Raw genomic sequence first — 27,594 nt, 5'->3', positions numbered from 1 at the left:
GGCACAAATTTAAAACAACTTTCTAAAAATTTTACATTGGCCAATAACCTGACAGAATTAAGATGACAGCACACGTCAAACGGTTTGCATACCAGCGAGATACTTATTTGATTCGCCCGGGCGATTATTTGATTCATTCATTTTAAAATGAACAGTTGTCAATCATCTGTCCCTTTCCTTTTCGGCGGATAAGAAAATGACAGGTATACTCAAAATTAAATTAGTAGGTGTCTGCAGGAATCGGGGCCAATTATTTATCAAAACACATAAATAGGCATACCTACGTACTCTATATTATTTCGACAATTTCCCTCATTCAGCGCTATAGTGGACCCACTAGGGTCGATTAATTCTTTCAGGCATAAAAATCTATTACCTATAATTAAAAGTCATGTACGTCATTATTACTATGTTTTTTTAAGACGAGACTTATTGTAGAATTCCCGCAAATGGGATTAACTACTTGGCAAGAAAAATGGGGAGCGCTGAAGGCTCTCACCCGGTACAGAATTTAAGACAACAGTCCTGAAGGTGCCCAGTTGGGCGCAGACCTCGGACCTTAAGGGTGCGACGGGTGTTTACTACGACAAATTTCATAATAACTATGGACAATTATAATATTTATTGCCATTGAGCACTGACTATGGAATTACCGGGGTAGGCAGAGACTATGGAATTACATTTGCTTCGATCCTAACACAGTTCTGTTGCTTCCTCCACATTAATCAATCGTTTCATACACACACACACCGGTTCAGAGTAGTATTCTGGTTCTGGTCGGTGTTTTTTCCTGCGATTACATGATGGATCCCCAAAACAGTCCTTTTCAGGACTCAACCACAAACAGCCCTTCTCAGGGCTCCCCCACTAATATCTGTCCTACTCGAGTAGACTTGGTTAAGGGAGCTTCAGCTGGATATATGATCCACGCAGGATATTTTATTTTTGTTTGCCATACGCAATAATAATATAGTCCAAAAATTAAAGCTAATTCACTGTTAGTTTTCGTTTATAACCGAGTCTTGGTGTCGACAGTTCGTTCTGTCGTTTCAGGTGTTTCTTCTCTTCTGTCTTGGTCCTGGGCTTCCTTCAAGGAGTCAGGCAGTTTGAGGTTGTTGGTTTCTGGCAAGGTCAGCACCAGGAAACCAGATAGTGCCGCCATAATACCGAACAGCATCGTGGGTAGATTCTCGTAGTATCTTGTCTGGAACAGAAGGACTAATATGGATCTCCTCTCATGTGGGTTGTGAAATCAGTGCCCGAGCCAACTACCCTGGTGTCAGGGTTACTATTGAGCCAAAGACCCCTAACATGTCTCGTGTAACGACTACAGAACTAACGGCCTCCGTGGTCCAGTGGTTGAGCGTTGTGCTCACGATCCGGAAGTCCCGGGTTCGAATCCCGGTGCGGACAAATCACAAAAATCCCTAGTTTGGTTAGGAAATTACAGGCTGATCACCTAATTGTCCAAAAATAAGATGATCTGTGCTTCGGAAGGCGCGTTAAACCGTTGGTTCCGGTTACTACTTACTGATGTAAGTACGTAGTCGTTACATGAGTCATGTCAGGGGCCTATAGTAACCCTGACACCAGGGTTGATGGGGTTAGTAATCCACCTCACAACCCACACGCTAGAAGAAGAAGACTACAGACTTACTTACATGGATGAGAATCTTGTACCTTTGTTAGAATTTTGAATACAAGCTGGATAGCGAATAGGCTGGAAGACATCGGGCGAAATACGGAGTTAACAGCCCAACAGTGCATACACTAGGACACTGTGATCGGCACATATATAGCCAACTACTCGTACCTCTGCCCTTAGCTTGTGCATAGGTTATTCCAGGTTTCTAACAAAAAACCTTACCAGTAATGGCGTCTGAGGCGCGACAGTAGACCCGATCCTTCCGATGGTGGAGCATATGGCAAGCAGCGTCGTCCTGTAGTTAGTAGGGAACACTTCAGCAGCAAAAACGTACAGTGAGTTGTAAGCCAGTGTTATAAAGAACTTCCCGCCCAGGTACGTCGCTATCGACCATGTGCCAGCTGTGGACAAACATGTATTACGTTAAACTATGTAAGCGAAAGTTCACTAAGTGACTGATTCACTCGTCACAAAATCTCAGAAACTACAAATGCTAGGAGTCTCAAATTTTGCTCGCGGGTTCTTTTTAGGACTTAGGTGCTACAGGATTTTGCGAAATTCAACCCCCAAGGGATTAAGGCGACATGGAAGTATCCTTTGTCTTAAACACAATATTTAGGACTTTTGTTAAATAGGGTAGTTTCCAGCTAGTCAAATTAGTTTATTTTTACGTCCGGACACGAATTTAGTATGAAAATGAAACCTGTGACGTTATAGAAAAACGTGACAAAATGTCGCATTTATTATTACATTTTTCTTTATTTAAATTCATAAATAAGTTAAATAGAAAAAGGAAAACGTTTTATGTCACCTTTAGATTGTTTTTATTTTTTTTCAACATTACGCTATGATAATTGGTTATGTAGTCACCTAATTTAAAAAGTCACGTGTGTGATAAATCGATTCCAGACACGAGTAATTCCGCAAAAAAGCATAGCATGTTTAAACTTATCGGTTAATGCAAAACAACTTAAACTTGTTTACCTACTTACATACATTCATAAATTCACGCCGTTTTTTCCACCGGGGTAAGCAGACACTATGGAATTCCAATTGCTTCGATCCTGACACACTTCTCTTGCTTCTTCTCCACATTCATTAATCATTTCATACGTACGCACGTCGGTTCAGAGTAGATCGCACTGAACCTTTTCTAAGGACACCTCCAATTTAGTCAATGTACATCCTTCTAGGTCTTTCTCTACCAGCTATACCACCAACCTTCGCTTTATGTATCTAATAATTACAGTGTCACTAACACCCATACCTATTTGTATTTCTACCTGTATGTACTTGTATGGGGTGTATGTGACATTGTAACGAATACTAAGAGGGATGATTCAGCTCATTATTCTAAGTTAATTATCTAGTGGAATTTTCCATCGTTATTAGGCCGACGCCGATGCCTTCTATCTAGATTATCGAGTACTAATATTACTTTAGATAGACCGACAACACATGTCATTACAACGACTATTGTAAATTGTTTGTGTTACGTCGTAAATATTATTTTATTTATTAGACAAGCATTGAATAAAGAAGAATGCTCCTAGTAATGCAATAGTACACACTTGTAAATATTCCGTCTGTTTTGATGAGTTTTTGGTATCCTCTTTTATTTTCAATTTTTATTTACTTTACTTTACCATTGCACACATGAATTGTCATCGATATTGTCACTTTATACATATTATAGTGAAAACAAAGTATGCGCTTTTTTGATAAATATTATTCGGTTGTGATTTTTGTGAAAAAAAAAGTATGCGCCTTTTTTATCATTCGGTTGTGATTTATTGTGTGTTGTTAACACAACCACGCAATGGACAAGCTTGTTTTAATCCAGGTGAAAATTCTGGTCTCAATTTTTTTTAATTTAATTTAAAACATCGAGGTATCACTGACATGCTATAAACAACTCACATTCGCTAAGGAGTTTTTACCTACGAATAAATAAAATACGAATTTATAATAATTCTTATAAAAATATAAATAATAAATAATAAGACTTATTAGTAAAACTTGTTGTTACTTGTTGCTGTTGTCGTTGTTGTGTGTGTTGTTGTTGTTACTTGGTACTTGTTACTTGTTGTTGTTGACTTGTTAGTTGTGTTTGTTCGTAGGTTTTTACATAAAATACGTAAACATTAAGTTATGTAGATAGTATAAGTTCGTATCCTCAAATAAAAACGTTATCGGTTGGTATATCGGTTGTGCAGTGTCGTTACACGCCGTCTCTTGTGACAAGATGCGACACACTTTTTTTTACAGAAATTGGTTGTTTCGAGATCTATGGTATCGTTGAAGACGACGTGGTTTTTTGAATTAGACGACCGTATGTAAATATGAAGGAATTTTGAGGAGCTCGGTGGCGCCGCGGTAAACGCGCTCGGTCTGCGATTGTTGAAGTTAAGCAACTTTCGCAAAGGCCGGTCATAGGATGGGTGACCACAAAAACAGTTTTCATCTCGAGCTCCTCCGTGCTTCGGAAGGCACGTTAAGCCGTTGGTCCCGGCTGCATTAGCAGTCGTTAATAACCATCAATCCGCACTGGGCCCGCGTGATGGTTTAAGGCCCGATCTCCCTATCCACCCATAGGGAAGGCTCGTGCCCCAGCAGTGGGGACATTAATGGGCTGATGATGATGATGATGTAAATATGAAGTAAGATCATGTTTGCGAAATGATCTTTGCTAAACGTTAAGCCAATAATATCATGTGACTATAGACAGGTTTAAACTAAATCTTCCGTGGGCGACTATCCTAATAACTACTTAATGATGTTTTTGTGCCTACACCACAAACTTTTCCGTCAGTTTTTTAGACTTGTCAGAAGAAATATGAGGTCATAATAAGTTTTAAATAGACTAGGCAAATTTATATATGACTAGGCGGTTCCAGACAATTAAGTTTAAAATATGTATAGGCACACAAAACAGCGGAAAATTACTATCTAAGTAGTTGTTTTCCATAAAATGTTATATTTTTAGGTATTTTGATTCTACATACATAACATAAAAAAACCTGTATACGTCCCACTGCTGGACACAGACGTCTCCTACATCAACCAGTGCAGGTATGGAGCACACTCCACCACGCTGCTCCACTTCGGGTTGGTGTTTTTACGTCTAGAGCGACAAACGGCTTAACGTGCCTTCCCAAGCACAAACTCACGGTGATTTTGATTGTATTTTCATTTATGTAAGAATGGAGGAAATTATATTTACTTAAGATTATGTTATAGCTCTTACTGAAGATAAAACTGACTCATTATTTATTTCATTTTCATTATTTTTAAATTTAATTTAAAGTCTAAGACTTCAGAATTATTCTAACTTATTATTCAACTATTATTTCTTAATTTTTATTTGGCAGATTTTGAAGTCGGTTTAATTTTTGAAATTACCTAAAGGTGGAATAAGAATTTTCTAAAATGGTTTCGTAGCTTTAGATAAGCTTAACACAAGGAAGTTTCGTTTTTCTAACATCAGCTTTATTACATAATTACCTGGTACGAATCCGTAGTTCACAAGTATCAGTCCAGTCAGGAAGTATGCTACAGCAATGACCTTCTTTCTTCCGTATCTGTCCAACAACAGCAGCTTGCAGATGTTTGCCGGTGCCTCTATCACTATCACTACTATGTAGTTGAGGTAGCTGTTCCCAGACAGCTCTATGGCGTTTATTGATAGACCATAGTATACCAATGTTGAGCAGGTCCACAGAAAAGAGCAGATGAACAGTCGTTTCCATATCATCGCCGATGTGAACATTTGCTGGAAGGACGATTGTTTTGATTCTGAAGATTCGTACTTCCTCGCTTCTCTTTGTTTTCTTGCGTGTTTCTCCACTTGGTCGTAATGCTCATTCGGAACTGATGAGTTGTTCATCTTCTCCGATTTCTTCAGGACATCTAAGCCCTCTTCGTATTTCCCTTTAAATAAAATAAAAACCATTTCATTTCGGATCAGGATCCATGACTAAGTTGGTAAAAGTCTTGAAACGTATGTTAATATCATGTTACAATTATTTCTTATTCATTCTAAAAATATACAATTTTCGTACCTAATCAATTTTAGATGAATATGTATTCGACCCATCTAGATCTGATACCGAATGCCTAATTATATATTTCATTTAACAGTTTAGCGTCATTGAAATATCTTCCAGTAGACAGGAAAAAGATATTTTTGATGTATTTATAAGACAAACCTTTGCTGAAATACCATCGGAAGCTTTCAGTTAGCAGCCATATGTAGACGAAGACGAAGACAGCTGGTGTATAAATGACGAAGACCAAGTATCGCCAGTTCTGGAGCCACCAGGAGAGGACAGTGACAGTCACTCCGCCGAGGATGAACATTGTGTTGAAAAGTAGACTGATGAAGACTCGCCCTTTCGGGCCGACTAGCTCCAATGCTGAAACAAGAATTAAGTATTTAATTTATTGAACACAGCAGAAGACAGAAAATACACATATAGATAAATGGTGCAGCCTGTTTCTAGTGGAAGTATGTTAGGATATCAAAAACGAGATAGACCCTACAAAAGATGGAGTGATGGTTCCTACCGTATTGTTAGGTGACAGTTTGCTGAAGACCGCGAAAGAGTTTTTACTAAACATAACTGTGGGATAGCTTCCTTGCATTATTATTTGGTTAGTACGTATATGTATTCTCGCCGTTTCGATGACATTCAGAATATTGCCACGGGACTGTATTTTCGGCGGCATTAATAAGCTCCTCCCGCGTAAAGGTGTCAGGGCACACGAGGCAGGACGTCAGATCAGCCATAGTCTGTGGCGTAACACCACACACGGAGCTCAGGTCTGGTCTGTTAAGAAAATCCCACCTGGGCAGGTTATCTTTACTTCGGCCAACCTGTGTTCGGAGTCTATAATTTAAAGATTTCCATGTCGGCCTTATCAGATTATGTCCTATGTAAGAATTTGTCAATACAAGACTAAATCTAGGTATTTAGCTGTGTCATTTCCTACGTTTTTCATCATCAGTGTTCAAATTACATCGGTCCATGGACATAGACGTAAGAAAGTGCCTGATTCGGAAGTAGAAGTAGCTGATTTGAACGTACAAAAACTGCAATTAGTAGGTAACGGGCATTGATGCGTGAAACGTGAAGGCTAATGGGTGACGTGGGTTAAGCAATATTTTTCCTATTTAGTTTTGTTGCTGAGCAGTTTTTAGAAGTAGTTTTTCTTCTTCTCTTTTTCCCTATTTCGCGTGTCTGTTGGGGATCGGCCTCCTAGTCCTTTTAGTCTCCCTAGCTTGCGATGGATGTACTTCAGACTACCCCAATTAGGATGTAGTGATGAGTTTATGTTATACTAAATTCTTTCACGCTCCTAGAGATTGGTGCTGATTTAGGCAACCACTAACTAAATTTTAACTTAATTTGACAGGACTAAAAGTAGCTCTATCTCTTTCTTGTGCTTATTGTAAGTTAAGGACGGTATTAGTTTAAGAATTGTCAAACTAAAATTAGGTTAGGTGTGTGGCCGCTACACACTTGACACCATTGTATAAGTACTGAATATACACTGTGGGTTTTCCATGAGTTCGATTCTTTTTTTTCTAAATTGTTTCTGGTCTGGCTCTTTGTCCACCAACTAGTAGTAGAGCCCAAGGTCGAGTAAACTTAACATAGGAACTACTCTCTGAATCACTGTCATGCATGATCATATTATAATATATGTTTTATTTGTTTGTCTAGTTATTAAATACCTTGTAATTGTTTACCTACATTAATTTAAAAGATGTGTTGCTGTTGCAGTTAATTGTCATTTCTTCTCTTCAGCCATAACACCTTGTGAATTGACGTAGATTCAAAAATGTTAAAATTACCTTCAACAAGTTTATCATGAACTGTAATTTGTGTATTAATTATTGTAATGAAACTGGGCTCAACATTCCAAAATTGCACTAGTACACTAGTGAATGTACCTAAGTAATTTCAATTACTTTTTGCAACATTTGTAATAGGTAGTCTGATAAAAACGGTTCGACAAAAACTTTCCGATTCCAATTCTCATTTGTGCTACTTTCTATTAAGACATTGAGATTACCATATCACTCACTGTCTATAGTCCTGTCCGTGAGAGTCAAGGTCTTATTACACTACACGATCTATCGGGCCCGATGCGTCGGGTGTAGTTACAAAATGTATGGTGATCGGGGGCCCGATGTCCTGTTAAACAGCCCAATCCCGGCGCATCGCGACACAGGACTGACTTACAACGAGTTAGTGGGTTTACATTTTGTCAGAGTTGAAAGCTACCTAACCGACTGTCAAATGTAGATCTAAATGAGTTTTAAGCATCTTTAAAAAATGAAATTAAATAAAATTTTGTCTCAAAAAATTGAAATTCTTTAGGTATTACCAGGATGAAATATTTTAGTAGGCTCTACTCTAGGATTCACTGTGTATCGCAGTGGCCAAATAATTTAAAATTAATACAAATTATACATTAAGTCCGGTAGAAAATAGTTTAACTTTAGGATAACTAAAGTATCTAATAAAATCTTAAAATCCAGAGATCTTTAGGAAAACATAATATATTCAAGATGAAAATAAAAAAGACTTTTTCAACTTTTTTCAGAATTTTACAAGCTATAGAAGATTTTTAGCATGCCGCGCGAGTATGGTTAACTTTATCACCAAAGTGATTGACATATTGCATAAAGTATTGAACTGTGAATACTTTATTATTCTATAATTAGATCGTCCGAACTTTTTACCATCGGTATGACTCTATAAAATAGTTTAACGCAAGGTACCTTTTTCTATGAGTTTACTTAAAACCATTATGCGGCCTTCGATACTTGTTTTATTTTTTATCATTATTTATAACTATGGGTGACCTCTAAACTCTACGCACTTTCTTACAAATCTTCCGGGGTTAAGACCTTATGAATTATTTGAAAAAAATAAATAAATAATAATAATTGATGGTCGTCTGAAGGTTCGCAACGACACGAGTATTTCGTGTTGTCTTATTTGCTGGAGGGCAATATCCTCAGTAAATAATTCTTTAAGCATGAATCATGACGATTCTTCCTTACGTCAGATATTATGAGTTAAGATTTAGAATTGAATTTTAGTAGAGTTCTGAAAGATGGTTTGCCGGCCAAATGCCATCTGCGGCAAATCTACAATAAGTCACGTCAAAAAAAAAAACTGAAAGATGGATAGCAAGAATAAAACTTGATAATATTTATTTTTTGTTACTTAAATTTACTTATTTTTTATTTTAAGGACACTTTTTTAAAACATAACATAGTAGTCAGAGGTACATCCACACACACCTCACCGAGCGTTCTTTAGACCAACGTGATATTATGTGACGAGCCGTATTACCGTCTATAATGGTCGAGCTAACTGTGTTAGTGAAACTGTGATTTTTTGAAGTGTGAAAAAATGTTTCCATCTACAAAATGTATGTATTCACGTAAAATAGTTTATAGTCTTAAGCAATATTTTTAAAATAGCAGTTACAAAGACAGGTTTTCTAATTATTGTAATACAGACTTGGTTATCTCTTTGTACGGGGGTCAAAAACGCCACATCGAAGCAATTAATTTAAAAAAGCAATATTGCTATTTGACATTTGTGTGCATTGCGCACTTACTTTTATCTGCTCAAATGTCAAACTGCAATATTGGTTTATAGATGAATTACTTCGATGTGGTTTTTTTAATCCTCTAGTACTACATACACCTAAGTAGGCTCTAGTAGATTCGTTATTTATTGCTCTATCCTATTATATATATCTAGATAGCTATCTATAGCACTCCTGCGAAACTAGTGACAGGCTTGAGCAATATCCAGTAAGATAATGACATGATTGGTTGGTAGGCTGCGTGTAGGTATTTGATTGTGGCCATGGACCCAAAGAAATGTGGTCGGTTTGGTTGTTTTTGATGTTAGCATACCTACCCATTGACTTCGTATAACAAATAGACACCTAATCTCTGTAAAAAAATGTCCGCCGCGCATCTTGTCAAACGATACTGAACTACTGATATTGCATTTTATTTGAATAGCAATAATATCTTAATTTGAGGGAACGAACTTATACTACCTATCTACATAACTTAATGTATTGACTTGTCACCTTATGTCAATCCTATACATTTATGCCACTGTCACTGTCGATGGTCATAACCGTTTGAAATTTGGCTAAGACCCTAGGTCATTGAACTTTCATTGATAACATTGTAACATTTGCATCGTCGCCTGTAGACGTTATACCTGAAAGTGTTAATATTAGTTAATAGTAAAAGTAAGACCAACTCACCAAGAACAAAGCACGCGGTATAAACCCCCCCTCCGAATGCGGGTTCCAGGAATTCAAATATAACGAACATCTCGTAGTTGACCGACAATGCCCGAATGACTCCGAAGACGCCATTGGCTACGCAAGCGAACACGACAGCCATTCGGCGCCCGAGTTTGTCCGAAGCAAGTCCAGTAAGTGGTATTGAGAGGAAGAATCCAGCGTTGTGGACCGTGCCGACTAAAGAACGCTTCCAGTCTTGACAGCCGAGGTTGAACTGAAATTAAAGATGGCGCATTTTATTATCTAGATGTAGAAATCAGTTGGGTAGTACCCAACTAACTTCTGTTTAGGGAAGTGGACACAAGACTACGTGTAGAACGGACACTCCGCGCCCCACACCAATTCGTATCATTACCTACTTTAAATGGAAGGATTTTTTTTACGTGGCTTATTGTAGATTTGCTGCAAATGGCATTAACTACTTGGCCGGACAAACGGGAAGCGCTGAGGGCTCTCACCCGGAAAATTTAAGACAACAGGCCTAATCTTATTTTCGAGTGTGTAGAATGGAATTGATTAGAAATTGTTTATTATAAAAGCACGCCACATACAAAAACGAGACAATAACATCACATAAAAATGTTCACCAAACAATTACAAAAAGCATAGAGGATGTTCATTAGAATGATCATAGGGTAGTGGTGGACGTCCTGAGATAAAAGGGTCTCACTCAGCACAAGTCGCGGCGTGAATCACGACGCTGGTATTATGTGGACCGGCCTTTTGGGTGAGGCGCGAACGTCGTGTTCCATAAATATGCGTTAATATTTGTACATAGATTAAATATTACCAAATTACTTAAATAGAATTTAGGTGTACATATACAAATATTATCACAAAAATGTATACATAGTCTTTGTCTTCTATCCGGAACTCGGGGATTTACATCTACAACAAAAAACTGCCATTCTCATGATTAAATCCATAAAAAACAGACTTTATTTCACCATCACCATTATCATCCTTCCTCTATCATACATTTGGCAACACAAGTACCTCACTGCACCTAGGCTTTGTCGCAATGACAAGGTTCAGTAGCGTTGCCGACTGTACAAGCATAACCTAGGTACTTAATGCACCGTGAAGAGGTATGCACCATAATCATGATTGTGATTTCACACCATGTGACCATTCAGTATTGTGAAGTTAATATGTCACGCTCTTGTAGTCAGCACCTAGGCCACATGGCCGAGATTTTAATGACATTAACATAAAGTGGGAATTAGAATGTCAAGCCCAAGGTTGAGGATAAAAACTAGAAGCTCAAATGTCGGCGGAAGCACTGTTGAGTGTTTCTAAATTTTGTCAGTTCTCCATACTGTCCAGCTAAAATTCGTGATAAATTGCTATATAATGTGAAGCAATGTTGAGTGTATAATTAATTATACGCTCCATTTTCTTATCCGCCGAAAAGTAAAGGATCAGGTGATTGACAAATGTTAATTTTAAAATGAATGAATAGCCCGGGCGAATCAAATTGGCACCTCGCTGGTATGCAAACCATTTGACATGTATTGTGTGTTCAACTTAATTCTATCGGGTTATTGCCCAATGTAAAAGTTTTAGAAGATTATTTTTGATTTGTGCCTAAAATTGACGTGTGTTCCATAATTTTTATGCCTGTCGATTATCCGTTCCTTTCCTTTTCGGCGGATAAGAAAATGACATGTGTAATTTAAAATAAAATTAGATGGTGTATACTGGAATCAACAGCATTGTTTACTTACTAACTTATTATTCATACAAAGAAAAACAGGGACCGTAAGAAATGTATTCTAGTTTGTGAAATAAAGAATATTTTTATTTGAAAGTGAGTATATTGACCTTCAACAAGTTTATCGATGATACTTACGTTGAATAAATGATTCTGATTTCTAGTACTTTAAGTAAACAAAAGTTACTGTAGCCAGGTACCTCTATAATTCCGATCTATCTAAACAGTTTTTGTCTATTTTTTTAATTTAACTTTTTACAATAGTATAGGTAAAAGTAACGAAACTTTTTTACTCAAGGCTTTGCTGTTACTAAAATAAGAAATAAATAGTGTTTCAATGAAAATACCTCGCAGAAAGTTAGGTTTCGACAATTGTCATTTTTATAGAGAAAGTTTAAGATTGAAAATGAAGAAGCGGAACAATTCAGATATGATATTTTTACTTATTTTAGTTTTTGTTCAAAATAGCGCGCTTCACCTTAATCCTAAATTTCACTTTAATAAGTGTGGCGTCGAACTATCCTTGAACCAAACACGCTTACCTAGCTGAATCACTTTGCTTTTACTCACTATAATAAAGGAACAGAAATCTGAAATTCTTCGATATACATACATGACGGTCAAACACATAACCCTCCTGTTTGCTTCGTCACAGTCGGGTTAAAGCTACTTTAATCTGGTCTGAGCAGAGATTTTCCTTGTAACCAATTATCACCTGCTTAGACATCAAGATCCTTTTAGCACACATCGGTACGTGCCTCAAAATTATTTGTGCAATCATTGATGTGGTATTGGCGATATTGGTAGTGGTTTTTTATCCGAATGATGAAATGAATTGTAGAATCTTATGGTAACATATCAGGGTACCAAAATATGGTATAAATGGGGATCGTTTAGGGCTCTCACCTGGTTCTTTTAAGTCAAAAGACCTGAGGTTGCCCAAATAGGCGCGAACCTTGACTAAGGACGTGGTCTGAGATTATATTTGTGAGATTTAGCCCCTAGTGGGTCGATACCAATTTGCGCTGAATGAGAAATCGTCGACCACGCCGCCGGTGGGGTTGGTATCTGAGACCCAGAGTTTGTTGTGGTGAGCCGATTAGCCGCCTCATTACGTCCTTCACACTAATACATCTTGACAAAAGATTCTCTAGGCATATTAATAAATGATTTGTGCAGTTATTACTGATACAGGCTGACAAATAAAAGTGCTTAGAGAACAATCATCATCATCATTAAACGTCTGGGTGACGGATGATTTAAAATGTTATTTTATACTTAGCGAAATATTATGTTTTTATGTTGAATGCGTAAGGGTAATGACAGAAAATTACTTTTAGCGCTGACAGTATGACCGGCAGATCGCTTTCGGAAATTGTGTATTTGAGCAACAAATTATGACAATCTACAATAAAATGGTTTCTGTATAACAATGCAAGGGCACTTTTCTGAATTCGCTACAGTTGACATTGGGATAAAATTTGCAAAAGCGTTATTTTGATAAACATCAACTACACTTAACATCATATGACACACTACAACATCAATTGGGGTAGTCAGACGTAGATCCATTGCAAGATGACCTAAGGGGGGTGACCTATGCGGTATTTTATGCCTGTCTTAATTTTATTTTAAGTTATACCTGTCATTTCTTATCCGCCGAAAAGGAAAGAGATAGATGATTGTCAAATGTTAAGAGTGGCAAATAGGCACTGTCAACTTAATTCGATCGGATTATTGCCCAACGTAAAATTTTTAGGAGGTTGTTTTAGATTTGTGTCTAAAATTGACGTGTGTTCCATATTTTTTATGCCTGTCGATTGCCCGTCCCTTTCCTTTTCGGCAGATAAGAAAATGACAGGTATAACTTAAAATAAAAATAAGAGCCATTATGATTGGTGAATATCGCTACTTATTGTAGTCAGTGTCCTACTGAGAACAATACCCACTTTATAGCGCTAATCAGCATGATGCAATAGTAATTATGTTTGATAATGAACTCCTGTCATTTGAGTTGTGAGGTGGATGACCGACTTAGCCAATCTGACTTTCACTCACAACTCATCTTTATAGGCAAGTCGTAAAAACCGACAGAGGGAATTCTCTCCTTACTAATATCTTTATAATTATGGGGGATGGGCTGACCATAATGTCATCTTACGGTACAAACAGGACACTTTATACAAAAATCTTGTTGTTATCGTGTGCTGCTTTATCCCGTGCGTGCGAGTGAGACACATAGTCCGCACGTGCTCCCTCACTCCTTAACGGATTACGGCCTAAACATACGTGACGCGTGACCTGAATCATCCCGCTGAATAGTCGATACGGTGACACTAACTATCCTCACGTGACACGTTAAGCCGTTGGTCCCGGTTATTACTTACTGATGTACGTAGTCGTTACATGAGTCATGTCAGGGACCTATGGCGGCTCAGTAATAACCCTGACACCAAGGTTGATGGGGTTGGTAATTCACCTCACAATCCACACGATAGAAGAAGAAGACTATCCTCACCTCTTTAACGATGGAGTGCTCCTCAAGATAGACGTAGGAGTCGCACTCTATCTCGTTCGAGGAGTCGAACTGGTGTGGCATACACTGTGAGCTGTTGTCGAACAGGCTGGTGTTGTACGGGGCGTAGCGGAGACATTTGTATGGCACGCCGTCCTCGTCATGAGGGATGGTGAAGTTTACCATCAACGGGTCGTCAGCGCATTCCGGGACTGAACATCTGTAGCCAAAGAATAAGGAAAGAATTAGTTTGGCACGTGATATTGGGCGAAGGATAAGAGAGAAAGGCGGAGGAGATCCCGGAAGAGAAAGACCATATAACATTATTACAAATAATTTCACTGCGATGCGGCCAGTATAATGGGTAAGTACTTTTGTACAGGGGTCTTTGAGTGGAGGGTTATTTGAATAGTTTTTTTTGCATATAAGTTTTCCTTTATTTTTTAATTGCGGTGTTTTTTTTATTATTTATATTCCTAAAATTGATATTTTAGTTATAAGATTTGTTTTTGTCCTGTACTTAGGGAACGGTATAATTATTTATGCAATGTTCATCCGTGAATTGTCTATGGAATATAATAATATATATTTCTTAAATTATATAACTAAGAATATTATAATACCACCTATGGTGAAAGACTCTTCAGTGTGGGTACTTAGTTCATCTAAGGATATATGTACCTCTGGCTAACCGTATATTATATTATGTTGCTGTTGTTATTATATTTATTATTTATTTATTTATTATTAGGTTATTTATTTATTAGGTTTGCCAACAGACAAAAACACTTTTACATGTAACTTAACCTATTTACAAATACTGGACTAGTGCTCGTCCAATTATAGGCAAACACAACATGCTACTTTATTAACGCTACAAAGGACGACAATCTACATAAAATAAAGAAACAACAGAGAAATAAATCTTAAAAAGAATAAAACATCACTTAAAGATCACTCGGCCAAACGAACATTCACAAAATTATTTAATATTTTTTTAAATTTAGGTAAGGAACAGGATAGCAAATCCACTTTGGATTCCTTATAAAAGTTATTATATTTATTTATTTGCCTTTATTAAATTGAATTTATAATAATTATGAAGTTTTTATCATCATCTCCCTGGCGTTATTCCGTTTTCACGGGGTCTTTACCGATCCAAGATTTGACAGGTCTTTTAGTAATGGTTCTTTTTTAATAATCATACATAGATAAATAGGTAATGTAATATAACATAAGCGCAAGACTATATATTATACATATATTATATATATTCGCAATTGGGTTAGTTAAAGACACATCCCTCGCAATATATACTGAGTTACCCTACCCACGCTTCATTTGGTTGATAAATAAATATATATAAGGTAAAATATAACTGATATAACTTTTCTTGGGTCCCGTTATTTGCAAAGCCATAACACGTTTGGGCCGGCAAAATAAACCGGTACATTAAGTGATTGCTTGTTGAACTCAACTTTGTTTAAATATTTACTTGGTTTTTGTTTGAGTAAGTAATTTAAGTTTACATTTTCCTTAATTTTCTATAACGTCTTTCAATAATTATACTTCATAAAAGAGGCTCATAAGTAGGTGAGTAAGATTATTTGCAGTTTGGTCTAACTAAAAACTTAAAAAAAAAATCTGACTCGGACGGGAGTTTAACCCGCAGCTCTTGTCAAGTCTGGACGTCGGCTTAATGACGATACATAGCTTGAAAGAATTTGGCATGGACAGAATGAGGACTCGGTAGTGTAATGGTTAACACGCTCGTCCCGGCTTGACAAGAGCAAGTCCTGTCCGAGTCAGATTTTTTCGATTTAGATTTTCTCTTTGTGATTTTGCCTAAGTAAGAGTAACTGCTGTAAAGACTAAAATAATTTAAAAACTTAGGGCCCTCTATCACTAGGACACCATGGAGGCTCCACCACGGTTTGCCAAACAAACAAGAAGGAAACAAACAAGGGGGGGGGGGGGGCTTGTACGTAACCCCACCACTATATCCCAATTGGGGTAGTCAGAGGTACAACCATCGCAAGATGATTAAAGTACCTACACCGAGCTTTCTGTTAGATGAACGTGACAGGTGAGCCGTATCGCCGTCTATAATGGTCGAGCCAACTGTGTTAGTGAAAAATGCAGTTAAGTTATAGTATTTTATGCAACAGTTGTATAAGAAGGGTCAAAAAATGCGAGTGGCGTGAGTTGCGATGTGAGCCTTGGCGAACATCGCAATAAGAGACGCCACGAGCATTTTTTGACCTAGTTATACAACGTTGCATACAATACTTTTTCTACGACGACGTAATTTTAAACGAAACACAAAAATTTTCCAATTTATTTTCCAACGCGCGGGAAAATGGCGGCAAATGTATACTTTTTTTTATAGTATATCTATGGCACCAAACAAAGTAAAGGTGCCAGTTTCCAGGTCAAAAAAAAAAAAAAACAACAACAATGCTTTTTTGGCGACATTATAGTACAGTTACACTTTGTAAACAATGCTTTTATAGGCCATAGAGCGTACACTTTTTCAAAGAGTTTAATTATGTATGTACTTATATTAGACTTTTTGGTTATTTAAATGCCAGATTAAAGTAGAGGAGTAGGAAAAATTAATAACTTATTGAGTGATAGAGTGAAAAACAGTGTGATAAGAGAGAGCTGGCAGAGGAAGACCTAGAAGGACGTACATAGACCAAATTGGAGATGTCCTTAGAAAAGATTCAGTATGGTCTAACTACTCTGAACCGGCGTGCGTGTATGAAACGATTGTTGAATGTGGAGGATCACATTGTCTGTTTGTCAAGCCCCTTTTCTTCGAGAAAGCGCGGGGGATGATGCGTTTATCTGTGGTCCTTTGAAGCTGTATAAAAATCAAACTTCTAAATCAACGCAATCCAAACATAAACCCATTTTAGTCTTATTTTCATACATTTCGCAAGAGAAACCGACCCAGGTTTCGTACCGGCGTGCGATGAATTTGGAAGAAGCAAGAGAAGTGTGTCAATATCGAAGCAAATGGAATTCCATAGCCTCTGCTTACCCCGGTGGGAAGTCTGCTGGAATCAGCACGAACTATTGGAACTTGCAACCTTAATGCGGATGAATTATGATGACTTGTTTATGTATGTATTTAATAACTTATTGGTGCAAGGACTATTATACATATTAATTAATAGCAATATGGCGAATCTATCACATCAGGAAGCAGTAGGTGTCGTATAAACAGGAAGTGCAAGTTCGCTTCCTAGTTCAAATGAATTAAATACATTTATTAAGTGTATAGACACAATTATTTATTTTATTAAGTGATCTAAGACGCTTAGTACTTCTAGGAAGAAGATAAAATTAAAAGAACTAAGATTGTTCTTGGTACCAAGGTTGGTTTTTTTCTTCTATCGTGTGGGTTGTGAAGTGGAGTACCAACTTTATAAACTCAGGTTCATGTAACGGCTACTTACTTACATCAGTAAGTAGTGACCTGGACCAACGGCTTAACGTGCCTTCCGAAGCACTTACTTTTGGACAATCAGGTGACCAGCCTGTAATGTCCTAACCAAACTAGGGACCACAAAGTAATTTTTGTGATATGTCCCCACCGGGAATTGAACCCGGGACCTCCGGATCGTGAGCCCAACGCTCAACCACTGGACCACGTAGGCCGTTCACGTTGGTCATGTTGGTAGATGAACAACTAGCCTGGTTAACAAACATACAACTGTAAATAAAATAAAATGTTTAAAACTAAGACCTAATGTATATACTTAAATAAAAATAAATTAAAACCCGACTACAGAAAAATCCGACTCTAAAAAACATTAAACTAAAAATATTTCACCGAAATTCTTACCTACAACCAAAAAAATAATGTATACATATTATTTATATACTTAGACAACTTTTTTATTTTATATACCTACCAAGAGGAATATTTTCTTGTTGTTTTTAGTGTTTTAGTTTTTCCAATTATTTTTAGGGTTCCGAATCAAACGGAACCCTTAGGATCACTTTGCTGTCCGTTTGTTTGTCTGTTTGTCAAGCCCCTTTTCTTCGGGAAAACATGGAGGATAATACGATTGTCTGTGGTCCTTTGAAGCTGTTAAAAAATTAAACTTCTAAATCAACGCAATTCAAACATAAACCAATTTGAGTCTTATTTTCATACATTTCGTAAGGTTTCGTACCGGCGTTCGATGAATGTGGAGGAAGCAAGAGAAGTGTGTCAGGATTCACAGGATCGAAGCAAATGGAATTTCATAGTCTCTGTTTACCCCGGTGGGAAATAGGCGTGAGTGTAAGTTATTTATGTATGTATGTTTGTATTCGTAGGGTAATCAAAACATGGGGTTCCTCCCATAGATCTAGAATCATGAAATTTGGCAAGAAGGAAGGTCTTACTATACAAGTAAAAGGGAAAAATCTGAAAAGCGATTACAAACTTATTGGTATTTGGTAAACTAATCACGACCTATTTAGATGCTCCCCATTTGTCCGGCCAAGTAGTTAATGCCATCTGCGGCAAATCTACAATAAGTCACGTCAAAAACAAAAAAAAAAGGTCACGAGCATTAATATGTATAAACTTTGAAACCATGTCACATTAACTTTTTTGACAAATTAAACCGTAAGTCTCATTAAATATCAAATATGATAGTGCGACAGGGTATATAAACAACGGTAAAGTCAAAGCCACGGAACCCTCGATGCGCGTGTAGGACTCGCATATGACCGCCTTTTTCACTGTAATGACTAACAGCAACGAAGTTAGCTAAAACCCAATATCAATAGAAGGGAAATCAAATGAATCGGCGATGGTAGCAACTATAGTACCTAACCAGTTACTTTCGACCAGTGATGTGCCGCTCCTGGGAAAGTTCCCAAAGTGAGAATGTTCCCGTTGTAAAAATTCTTTAGTAGTACCTAAGGCAGTGGTTCCTAACCTGGGGGTAATTACACCCTCAGGGGTAAAACGGAGATTCTAGTGGGGTAACACGGGATGGCACAAAATAGTATTATAACTCTTGTTACATTAAAAACAAAAGCCAGAAACCGTCTGAATGTTGAGCATGACATGAGATGCGCGTTGAGTGAATCCGAACCTAATATTGTCAAACTTGCGAATGCAAAGCAATTTCAACCTTCACACTAGTTAACTCCGAGATTTATGTATTACTTTACTAGTTACCTAAACGTGCATTATCTTACTTACATAATAAACATAATTCGTTCGAATTCGTGTGGTTTTAATTATTTTAGTTGGTTTTAATTAGTTCCCAAAGTGGGAATATTCCATGGAACGCACACCTCTGCTTTTAACCGGTAACCTTGGAATGGAGTCATTGTATTGGTGTGGGTTTTTGTACCGAGTTTGTACCAGTATTGTTCCTGTTGATTGATGACGGCGTTTCATTCTTTGTGGAAAAACTGTGTCTCCTGTCTGTTTATGTTCTCTTGGTACCAACACGATTAAATTTTCACGACACTGCTCCACTCCGGGTTGTTGGAGGTGTTTTATGAGTCATCTTAGCACGGAATCATCTTACTTTTTCGAACAATCAGGCGATTAAAGCCTGCAATGACAATTCAATTCTCATTTCTCAATAATTTATTGCATTCCATGTAGTACAATGGGGTATTACATAGGCATAGGAACTATATGGACCCTGTAGGATACAGAAATGTTGAAGGGAAGAGAGGAAGTGTGTATTAAAATTAAAACTTATCATTTAAAAACAAACTTACCAAACAAAGGACAGTGTTAGGTACAAAGTGATTCCGACAATATTGTCACCGGGAAACGAACCAAGAAAAAAGTCTTTTTGAACGGAATTTGTGGCATTTTAATAAACACCTCGTAATTTGATTTGGACAGCATTTTTAATGTGATTTATTTTTTGGGTTTACCGTTACCTTCGGCGTGGTCGACAATTCCCTCATTCAGCGCTTATCGCTATCGGCAATCTTTCAAATATAATCATCACTGATGAAGATCTCAGACGACTCCCTGAGCCGAAGTTCGCGCCCAGCTGGGGACCCTGAGGTCTGTTGTTATAAATATAAATCAGAGGGCCCTGAGGCCTGCTGTTTTAAATTTTGTACCAGATGAGAGCCTTGAAGCCAAGCCAAGTACTAGTTAATGTCATAATAGTATGCGACTTTTAATAAGTTAAGTCAAAAATATGGGCAGCGCAGAGGGCTCTCACCCGGCACAAAAATGTAAGGCGACAGGTGAAAGATTATATTTATATTAGCGTTAGTAAGGTAGTATAAATTATTGTCTTAAATATTCCAGAAGAATATAGCGTGAAGACAAATAATTTTATTTTCAAGTAAGTATACAATTAGTTTGATTATGACTTTGACCGGAAAATGACTCCATTACCGGAATCATGCTCGCACTTGACCGATTGGCATCAAAACACACACTTTAATGTAATTTTATGCAAATTCGTGCTTGCAAATAGCAAGAAAGTTTGTAAGTAATTAATATAGCTAAGTACTTATATAATAAGAATATTAAAGTACTTATAATTGGTAAGAATCCTAGGTCAAAGACAAATTATGAAATTCTGATAACTTGCTAAATAAAAAACAGATCTAAAACTGACGAAAAACAATTTCTTTTTCTATTTAACTTATTGAACAGAACGACAAGACACAAGAGGACAGAAGAGGCAAGATGATTGGACACCTAATAAGACACGACGAATTTATTAAAAACATCATAGAAGGAAAGAGAGGAAGGGGAAGACCAAGAAGAGCTTACATGGAACAGATTAAAGAAAAGGTTAACGTCGTGTCTATAGGGAAGTCAAGGAATTGGCCTTTGATAGACTGGAATGGAAAATGCTACACCGACAAGAGCGTGGCTCTTAAATTGATGATGATGATGATGATTTAACTTATTTATCGCAATTTTTTGCGATAAATCTGTGTGTGTGTGTGTGTGTGTGTGCGGATTTACGGATTTAAACAAATCTTAAATATTATCTAACAGGGTGTAATAAATTTTCAGTTTCATCATAGTTAAAATGTAAATCCATGGTTATTTTTTTTAATAAGGATTTGTCTGATTTGTCTAGTTGGATATTAGCGTCATCAGATCCTCAGTCTAAAGCTAGATGCAGACAGAGACGGGAAAGCGGGTCACATTGGTGTCAGTTCACCTGGACTGTTGACAAGTTAGATTGCGTACACGCGTGAACGTATCACGCCACGCCGCATCATACTATTTATATGGGTTATGTTACGTCGATAGCGACGAATAAATATCATTAGTCAATACTCGATAGTGAAGCAGTTACTAGGCTGATCATACCTTGGACATTATTCTGTCTACGTTCTAGTTGATTCCAGACAAGATGCAAGATACGGGGTGGGCAGAACTACAAGTCAACTTACTGTAGCAACTGGTATTGTCAAGGTGTATTATGTATGATGTTGGATTATCAGCCGATTTTCCATAACAACACAAAGTGGACAGTAATCCGTCCGTTAGTTTTTGTCATAGGCGTAAGGGGGGATGTCACGAAACAAGTGACGAACGGCTACAGCCGATTTGCAGATCTAAAATAAAAAATAAATAAATACGAAATAGAATTCTATTAAGTATTATTATTTCTTCGTTTAATTGTTAGTATTTTCAATTATTTTTTTTTATTGAATTATATTATTCTTTTACTAATAATTTTATTTTTTTATTATTTTTAAGTTTCAAGAAATTGCTGCTTAGCAATAAGGCCACCAGATTGTACTGTATCTTTCGTCCATGTGTGTGTAAAACTTGTTTTGTATGTTGTGCGCAATAAAGTACATTTGTGTTTGTATCTATGAAAGGCAATTTGAACTCTTGCGCTCCGTATGGTCGATTTCAACTCTATTGGACATGCGCTTTAGGTACCTGTAAATGAGATTTGTTATTGCTGCATAATATTAATTATTGCCTTGTTTCTCAAACGGGGAGCGTCGGTTCGATCCCCAGTATCGGACTTGCACCAATTTAGTTAGAGTTGTTATTTTTTTCAATAACACAGTTGGCTCGACCATTTGTAGTCGACGATAAGTAGGGCTGGCCTATCAAGTTGGTTTAACCGAAAGCTAGGTGAACCGTGGGTACTTAGCTTATTTTGTGATGGATGTAACTCTGACTAGCCCAAATTACGTTATGTTAATTATTACTTTATGAAACTAATTTTAGAAATCTGTCTTCTATAGCAAGCAAGAAAATTTTTTTTTGACGTGATTTATTGTGAAAGCTCTTACCCGGTACAAAATTTAAGATAACGGTCTGAGGGTGAACAATTGGGTGCCAACCGTGGCTCAAGGCGTCGTCTGAGAGGATATATCTGAAAGAATTCATCGACCCTAGTGGCACGACAGCGATAAGCGCTGAATGAGGGGTCCTGAAGTGATTGTTCTCGCGAGCTGATTGGCCGCCTCTATGGCTCAAGAGCGGATCCAGCTTTTGTGTCAGGGGTCACCAGGATGCAGACATCCATCCATCCATGACCCCCTCCCCTTGAATCCGCCCACACTATGGCTAGAGTAATCGGGTCGTCAGGATCCTATATTGATAGAATTATTATTATTGCGTATGGCGGACAAAAATAAAATATCCTGCGTGGATCATATATCCAGCTTAAGATCCCCTAGCCAAATCTCTGCCGCATCCGTCACACAATGCAGCTCGGCTTACCACTTGGGAAACGGTGCAGAGGGCACTCGTTCACTACGAAAAAACTGGTATAAGTTTGGCGAAATTATTTTTTTAAAAAATTGTACCTTTTTTGGAATAAATAAATAAATAAATAAATAAATAAATAAATAAATAAATAAATAAATAAATAAATAAATAAATAAATAAATAAATAAATAAATAAATAAATAAATAAATAAATAAATAAATAAATAAATAAATAAATAAATAAATAAAATAAATAAATAAATAAATAAATAAATAAATAAATAAATAAATAAATAAATAAATAAATAAATAAATAAATAAATAAATAAATAAATAAATAAATAAATAAATAAATAAATAAATAAATAAATAAATAAATAAATAAATAAATAAATAAATAAATAAATAAATAAATAAATAAATAAATAAATAAATAAATAAATAAATAAATAAATAAATAAATAAATAAATAAATAAATAAATAAATAAATAAATAAATAAATAAATAAATAAATAAATAAATAAATAAATAAATAAATAAATAAATAAATAAATAAATAAATAAATAAATAAATAAATAAATAAATAAATAAATAAATAAATAAATAAATAAATAAATAAATAAATAAATAAATAAATAAATAAATAAATAAATAAATAAATAAATAAATAAATAAATAAATAAATAAATAAATAAATAAATAAATAAATAAATAAATAAATAAATAAATAAATAAATAAATAAATAAATAAATAAATAAATAAATAAATAAATAAATAAATAAATAAATAAATAAATAAATAAATAAATAAATAAATAAATAAATAAATAAATAAATAAATAAATAAATAAATAAATAAATAAATACTATGTGAGATAGGGTTTGATCTGGGTGAGCACATTCACAGTATGGCGACTCCTTTAAGCCCCATTTATGTAGGTGATGGTTTGACTTTGCATGGTTGGTCCTACACCGGTTCAGTCGGGTCCAGATTTTTCGTTTGGAGTCAAAGCCAGGGATCCTCCGCGCGGGATCCTGAATAAGGTCCGAATTTGTGCCGTCGAACATGTTCCACTCCAGCCTCCACGTATCTTCGACACTGAATTGACCTCTTATGCGATCGTCATTCCAGATCGGTGACCTTGATGGAAGGCGTGCTCTGGATAGGTTATCCAGCGTGTCCCTTATTGGCATGAGGCCAGAGCGGTTCTTGTAGAATAATAATAATAATAAACTTTATATCAACTTTGTATCGTTTAACAATAATAAAGTCATAAAATGTACCGACTCGTGGATGTGAATAAATCAGAAGATTTTGTATGACTCATGGTCGTGATAAACCATGAAATTAACTACATTAAAATAGTTTATAAGATTGAAGTGACCTAGGTGCGTTTGAAACGGATTGGAAGAAATAGTTCGGAACAGGGACAACACGGAGTCGAAAACATACATTTATTGTTCTAATGTGATAGAGCTGTTCGCAGAACGTGACTTTCACAGAACAAAGTGTAGTAGAAGTAGTTTGATGACAGAGAGTGTCGAAGGCGCCGTGCATAGCGATGTGCCTTTTACGGGCATATTCTCACTTTAAAACGCGCAACAATTAAATGATAAATTACTTTGAAATAAGTAGTCCTTACCATGAGACATGTCAGGGGCTTTTGGCGGCTCAATAGTAACCCTGACACCAGGGGTGATGAGGTTGGTACTCCACCTCACAGCCCACACGATAGAAGAAGAGAAGATTATGTAAAAAGAGTTTGTGTAGTAGTGTAGTTTATTACCTAACATTTAGATAAGACCAGAAAGAAAGAACAATTTGAAAAAGAAGTGGTTAGTAAGTATTAAAGAGTTTTCCCGCCAATATTCTCGGGAACGGCACGTCTCACTGGCCGTGCGTCGGGCACAAGGTTGTTTACTACCCAGCTTCTATTCTCTCTACTTCTATTATTCAGCTATTTTTATATTTAATATGTTATAAAATAAAATTTTTAATAATAAACTAGTCAAAGCGAGCACGTTTTTGATTCAAAATGCGCTACGACAGTACCTATATTACGGCAAATGTTGACGGACGAGAAGACTTCAGCTCTTAAAATCACAAGTACAATTCATTATAATTCATCCGTATTAATCATACATGCGGCGGTTCAGAAGATCATACTACACCTTTTTTAAGAACATCGCTTTGGTCAATGTACGTTGTTCTAGGTCTTCCTCTGTCAGCCCTACCAACAACCTTCGCCTTATATAGTCCTCCTTGTCGTATCCGACAACGGCGACCTCAGTCTCTTCTTTCGTGCGCTCGAATGTGACTGCCAAAGACAAACTTTGTTTGAAACACCCGGTCACATTGGAGGCAGAATAGCTGTCCATCCGAGTTAAAAGTGTAGTTATATATGGGTTTCGGACGATCCTTGCGTGTTTGGCGTTTTTCGTCGAGCTCAGACGATTTTGCTCGAAGTTGGCCACCCCTGTTTTGACACAGTGACGCCACTCAGGTCTTAAACCAGCAAGGTCGTCCCAGCGTTCAGTGGAGATGTCGCAGGCAGTCAGTTTACATTTCAAGACGTCAGATATTGTCTTGTGCTTTTGTAATCCTATTATCCTTCATCTGCACCACGTGTCCAAACCATCTTACCATTCCCTTCGTGCATGTGTATTTCCGCCATAACGTAGTAACAATCAAGTAATCTGTGCCTTAAGTTTATGTATGTTTTGGCCGCGGCTGGCATTCACTACTCGGCCGGAAATTCTCTTCTTTGTTAAGTGATATTGCTATTGTGCATAGGCCTTTATTTAAAAATACAATGTACTTAAAATTAAATAGTTTCTGTCATATTGCACACCAGTCATAGACGTCAAAAGATTGTTATTTAAAACAATAGCTTTATTAATAAAGGGAACGACGTTGTTTGCTTGTCCATTCGCTTCTGTTTGGTTACTTTTGAGTACAATTCTATTAATATAGAAAATAACATGAAGAATTGAGGGTCTAAAAAAACCGGCTATGCGCGAGTCTGTCTCGCATACAAAGGGGTCAGTACCATTGGCCAGGTAAACAACAGTAGGTACACAAGTTTAATATTGTAAACTTTTTGATACCCAGCAAAAATAGGCAAGATATGGCGTTTTATGTTTGCGAACCCTCCTTAAATATTCATTTTAATTTAATTTTATTATGAAACTAAAACTACAACTGAGTATTTTGTGAATATTTTAAGTGCCTACCTGTTGCCATTGTTGATATCGAGCAAAAAAGGGCAAAATAAACGCGTTTGTTGTATGGAAGCCCCCCTAAAATATTTATTTTATTTTGTTTTTAGTATTTATTGTTATAGCTGGAATAGAAATACATAATTTGTGAAAATGTTCACTGTCTAGTTATCGCGGTTCTTGAGATACAGCCTGGTGAGAAACAAGACGGACAGACGAGCGCGAGCGGAGTCTTAGTAATTGGGTCCCGTTTTACCCTTTGGGTACGGAACCCTAAAAAGGCCATATTGAAGCAATTCATCCGAAAAGAAATATTACAATTCAATTTTATTTTCTCATTACAATCAAATAGAATATTACAATGTACGCTTATTCAAGATTTTGAAGTTGTTATATTTAGTCTTCTATTTCCATATAATCCGGTCTGAATTACAGAGCTCTGGATAAAATCGCGTCGAGCGGTGTTTTCAAACATACGGCGATGTACGGGACCGTTCACGCGCTAATTATCGCCCAGCGAAACGCGCTTAAATCCGCAATAAATGACGTCTTTAGATTAAAAGCTCTAGTTCTAGTAGTAAGTATATCAATGCCGTAGTTACTGGTCCTGTTGTCGAAGTCGACTATGCGGATTACAGGCGGTTGGCATGATCATAAAAGTATGTAACTTGTTCATAAACATAAATACATAAATAGTCTACCTATACATATACATATTTCATTGCTGAAGAGACCTGTGCCTCCCCTTAATCTACCAGAGGGGTATGGAGTATACTCTACCACGCTGCTCCACTGCAGATGCAGCTAGTACTAGTAAGTAAGTACACAAAAAAATCTTACCTGTAGCTAAGATCCATAGCTTCAAAGTTGTAAACTGACGAATACATTCCCGCCAAAAACACAGGAAACAAAATTAAAATAAAATTGAAAACATTAAATCTACCGAATGGTCCAAGAACTTGCAATATATCGTCCACAGTTACTTCGCTATGTTGTTTTTTTTCGGTATCCATTTTTAATAATTTATATTTCACTAATAATTAAAATGATTGTTAAATTCATGAAATATTTGTTTTATATCACAAAATAATATAATTCACCGTTTATTTAAATTTAAAAACTAATCAATTATAAAGCGGTAATGAAATTGATTCTATTTAAATTTGAAATCGGTCGATTCGATTTGTATTTCGAACGGCGCACGGCGCGGGCGCTGATCCGGCCTCCGCAACCGATAATGCGGTGAAAAGTCCGCGCCATGCTTTTTTATTTACGTATCGTAAACGTGTCGCGTTAACTCGATAATATTACAATCATGTACATTATACTGTCAATATTATTAAATTATTGTTAAATAAGTACAATAATTAAGTAACACAGAGTTCTAGTTATTATTTAAATAATAAAGTCCGTAAGCGTGTTGTGCATAGTATGTTTTTTGTGTTTGTGGTGAAAATGTGT

General features: G+C 36.4%; 1 protein-coding gene across 1 annotated transcript; it reads right to left on the bottom strand.

Moving 5' to 3' along the window:
• Positions 1-599: 599 nt before the first annotated feature.
• Positions 600-27,355, bottom strand: LOC126370548 (organic cation transporter protein-like). Its single transcript, XM_050015451.1, has 7 exons — positions 26,974-27,355; positions 14,230-14,446; positions 9,956-10,211; positions 5,854-6,060; positions 5,150-5,575; positions 1,868-2,046; positions 600-1,204 (listed from the first exon to the last, which is right to left on the bottom strand). The coding sequence occupies exons 1-7, from the start codon at positions 27,144-27,146 to the stop codon at positions 1,010-1,012; spliced, it is 1,653 nt and encodes a 550-aa protein (XP_049871408.1). The 5' UTR covers positions 27,147-27,355; the 3' UTR covers positions 600-1,009.
• Positions 27,356-27,594: the final 239 nt, after the last annotated feature.

This window comes from Pectinophora gossypiella, chromosome 11 (assembly GCF_024362695.1).
Source record: "Pectinophora gossypiella chromosome 11, ilPecGoss1.1, whole genome shotgun sequence".
In the NCBI taxonomy this organism is placed as follows: domain Eukaryota; kingdom Metazoa; phylum Arthropoda; class Insecta; order Lepidoptera; family Gelechiidae; genus Pectinophora; species Pectinophora gossypiella.
The sequence above is the reverse complement of the archived record's forward strand: the minus strand, read 5'-3'. Positions and strand labels throughout refer to the sequence as shown.

Excerpts from the sequence above, each read along its gene's own strand:
- LOC126370548 (XM_050015451.1), bottom strand. The coding sequence starts at position 27,146 with ATGGATACCGAAAAAAAACAACATAGCGAAGTAACTGTGGACGATATA. Across the intron at positions 14,447-26,973 it reads GCTATGGATCTTAGCTACAG|ATGTTCAGTCCCGGAATGCG; the intron begins GTAAGATTTTTT and ends CTTTGGCTACAG. Across the intron at positions 2,047-5,149 it reads GAACTACGGATTCGTACCAG|CTGGCACATGGTCGATAGCG; the intron begins GTAATTATGTAA and ends GTTTGTCCACAG.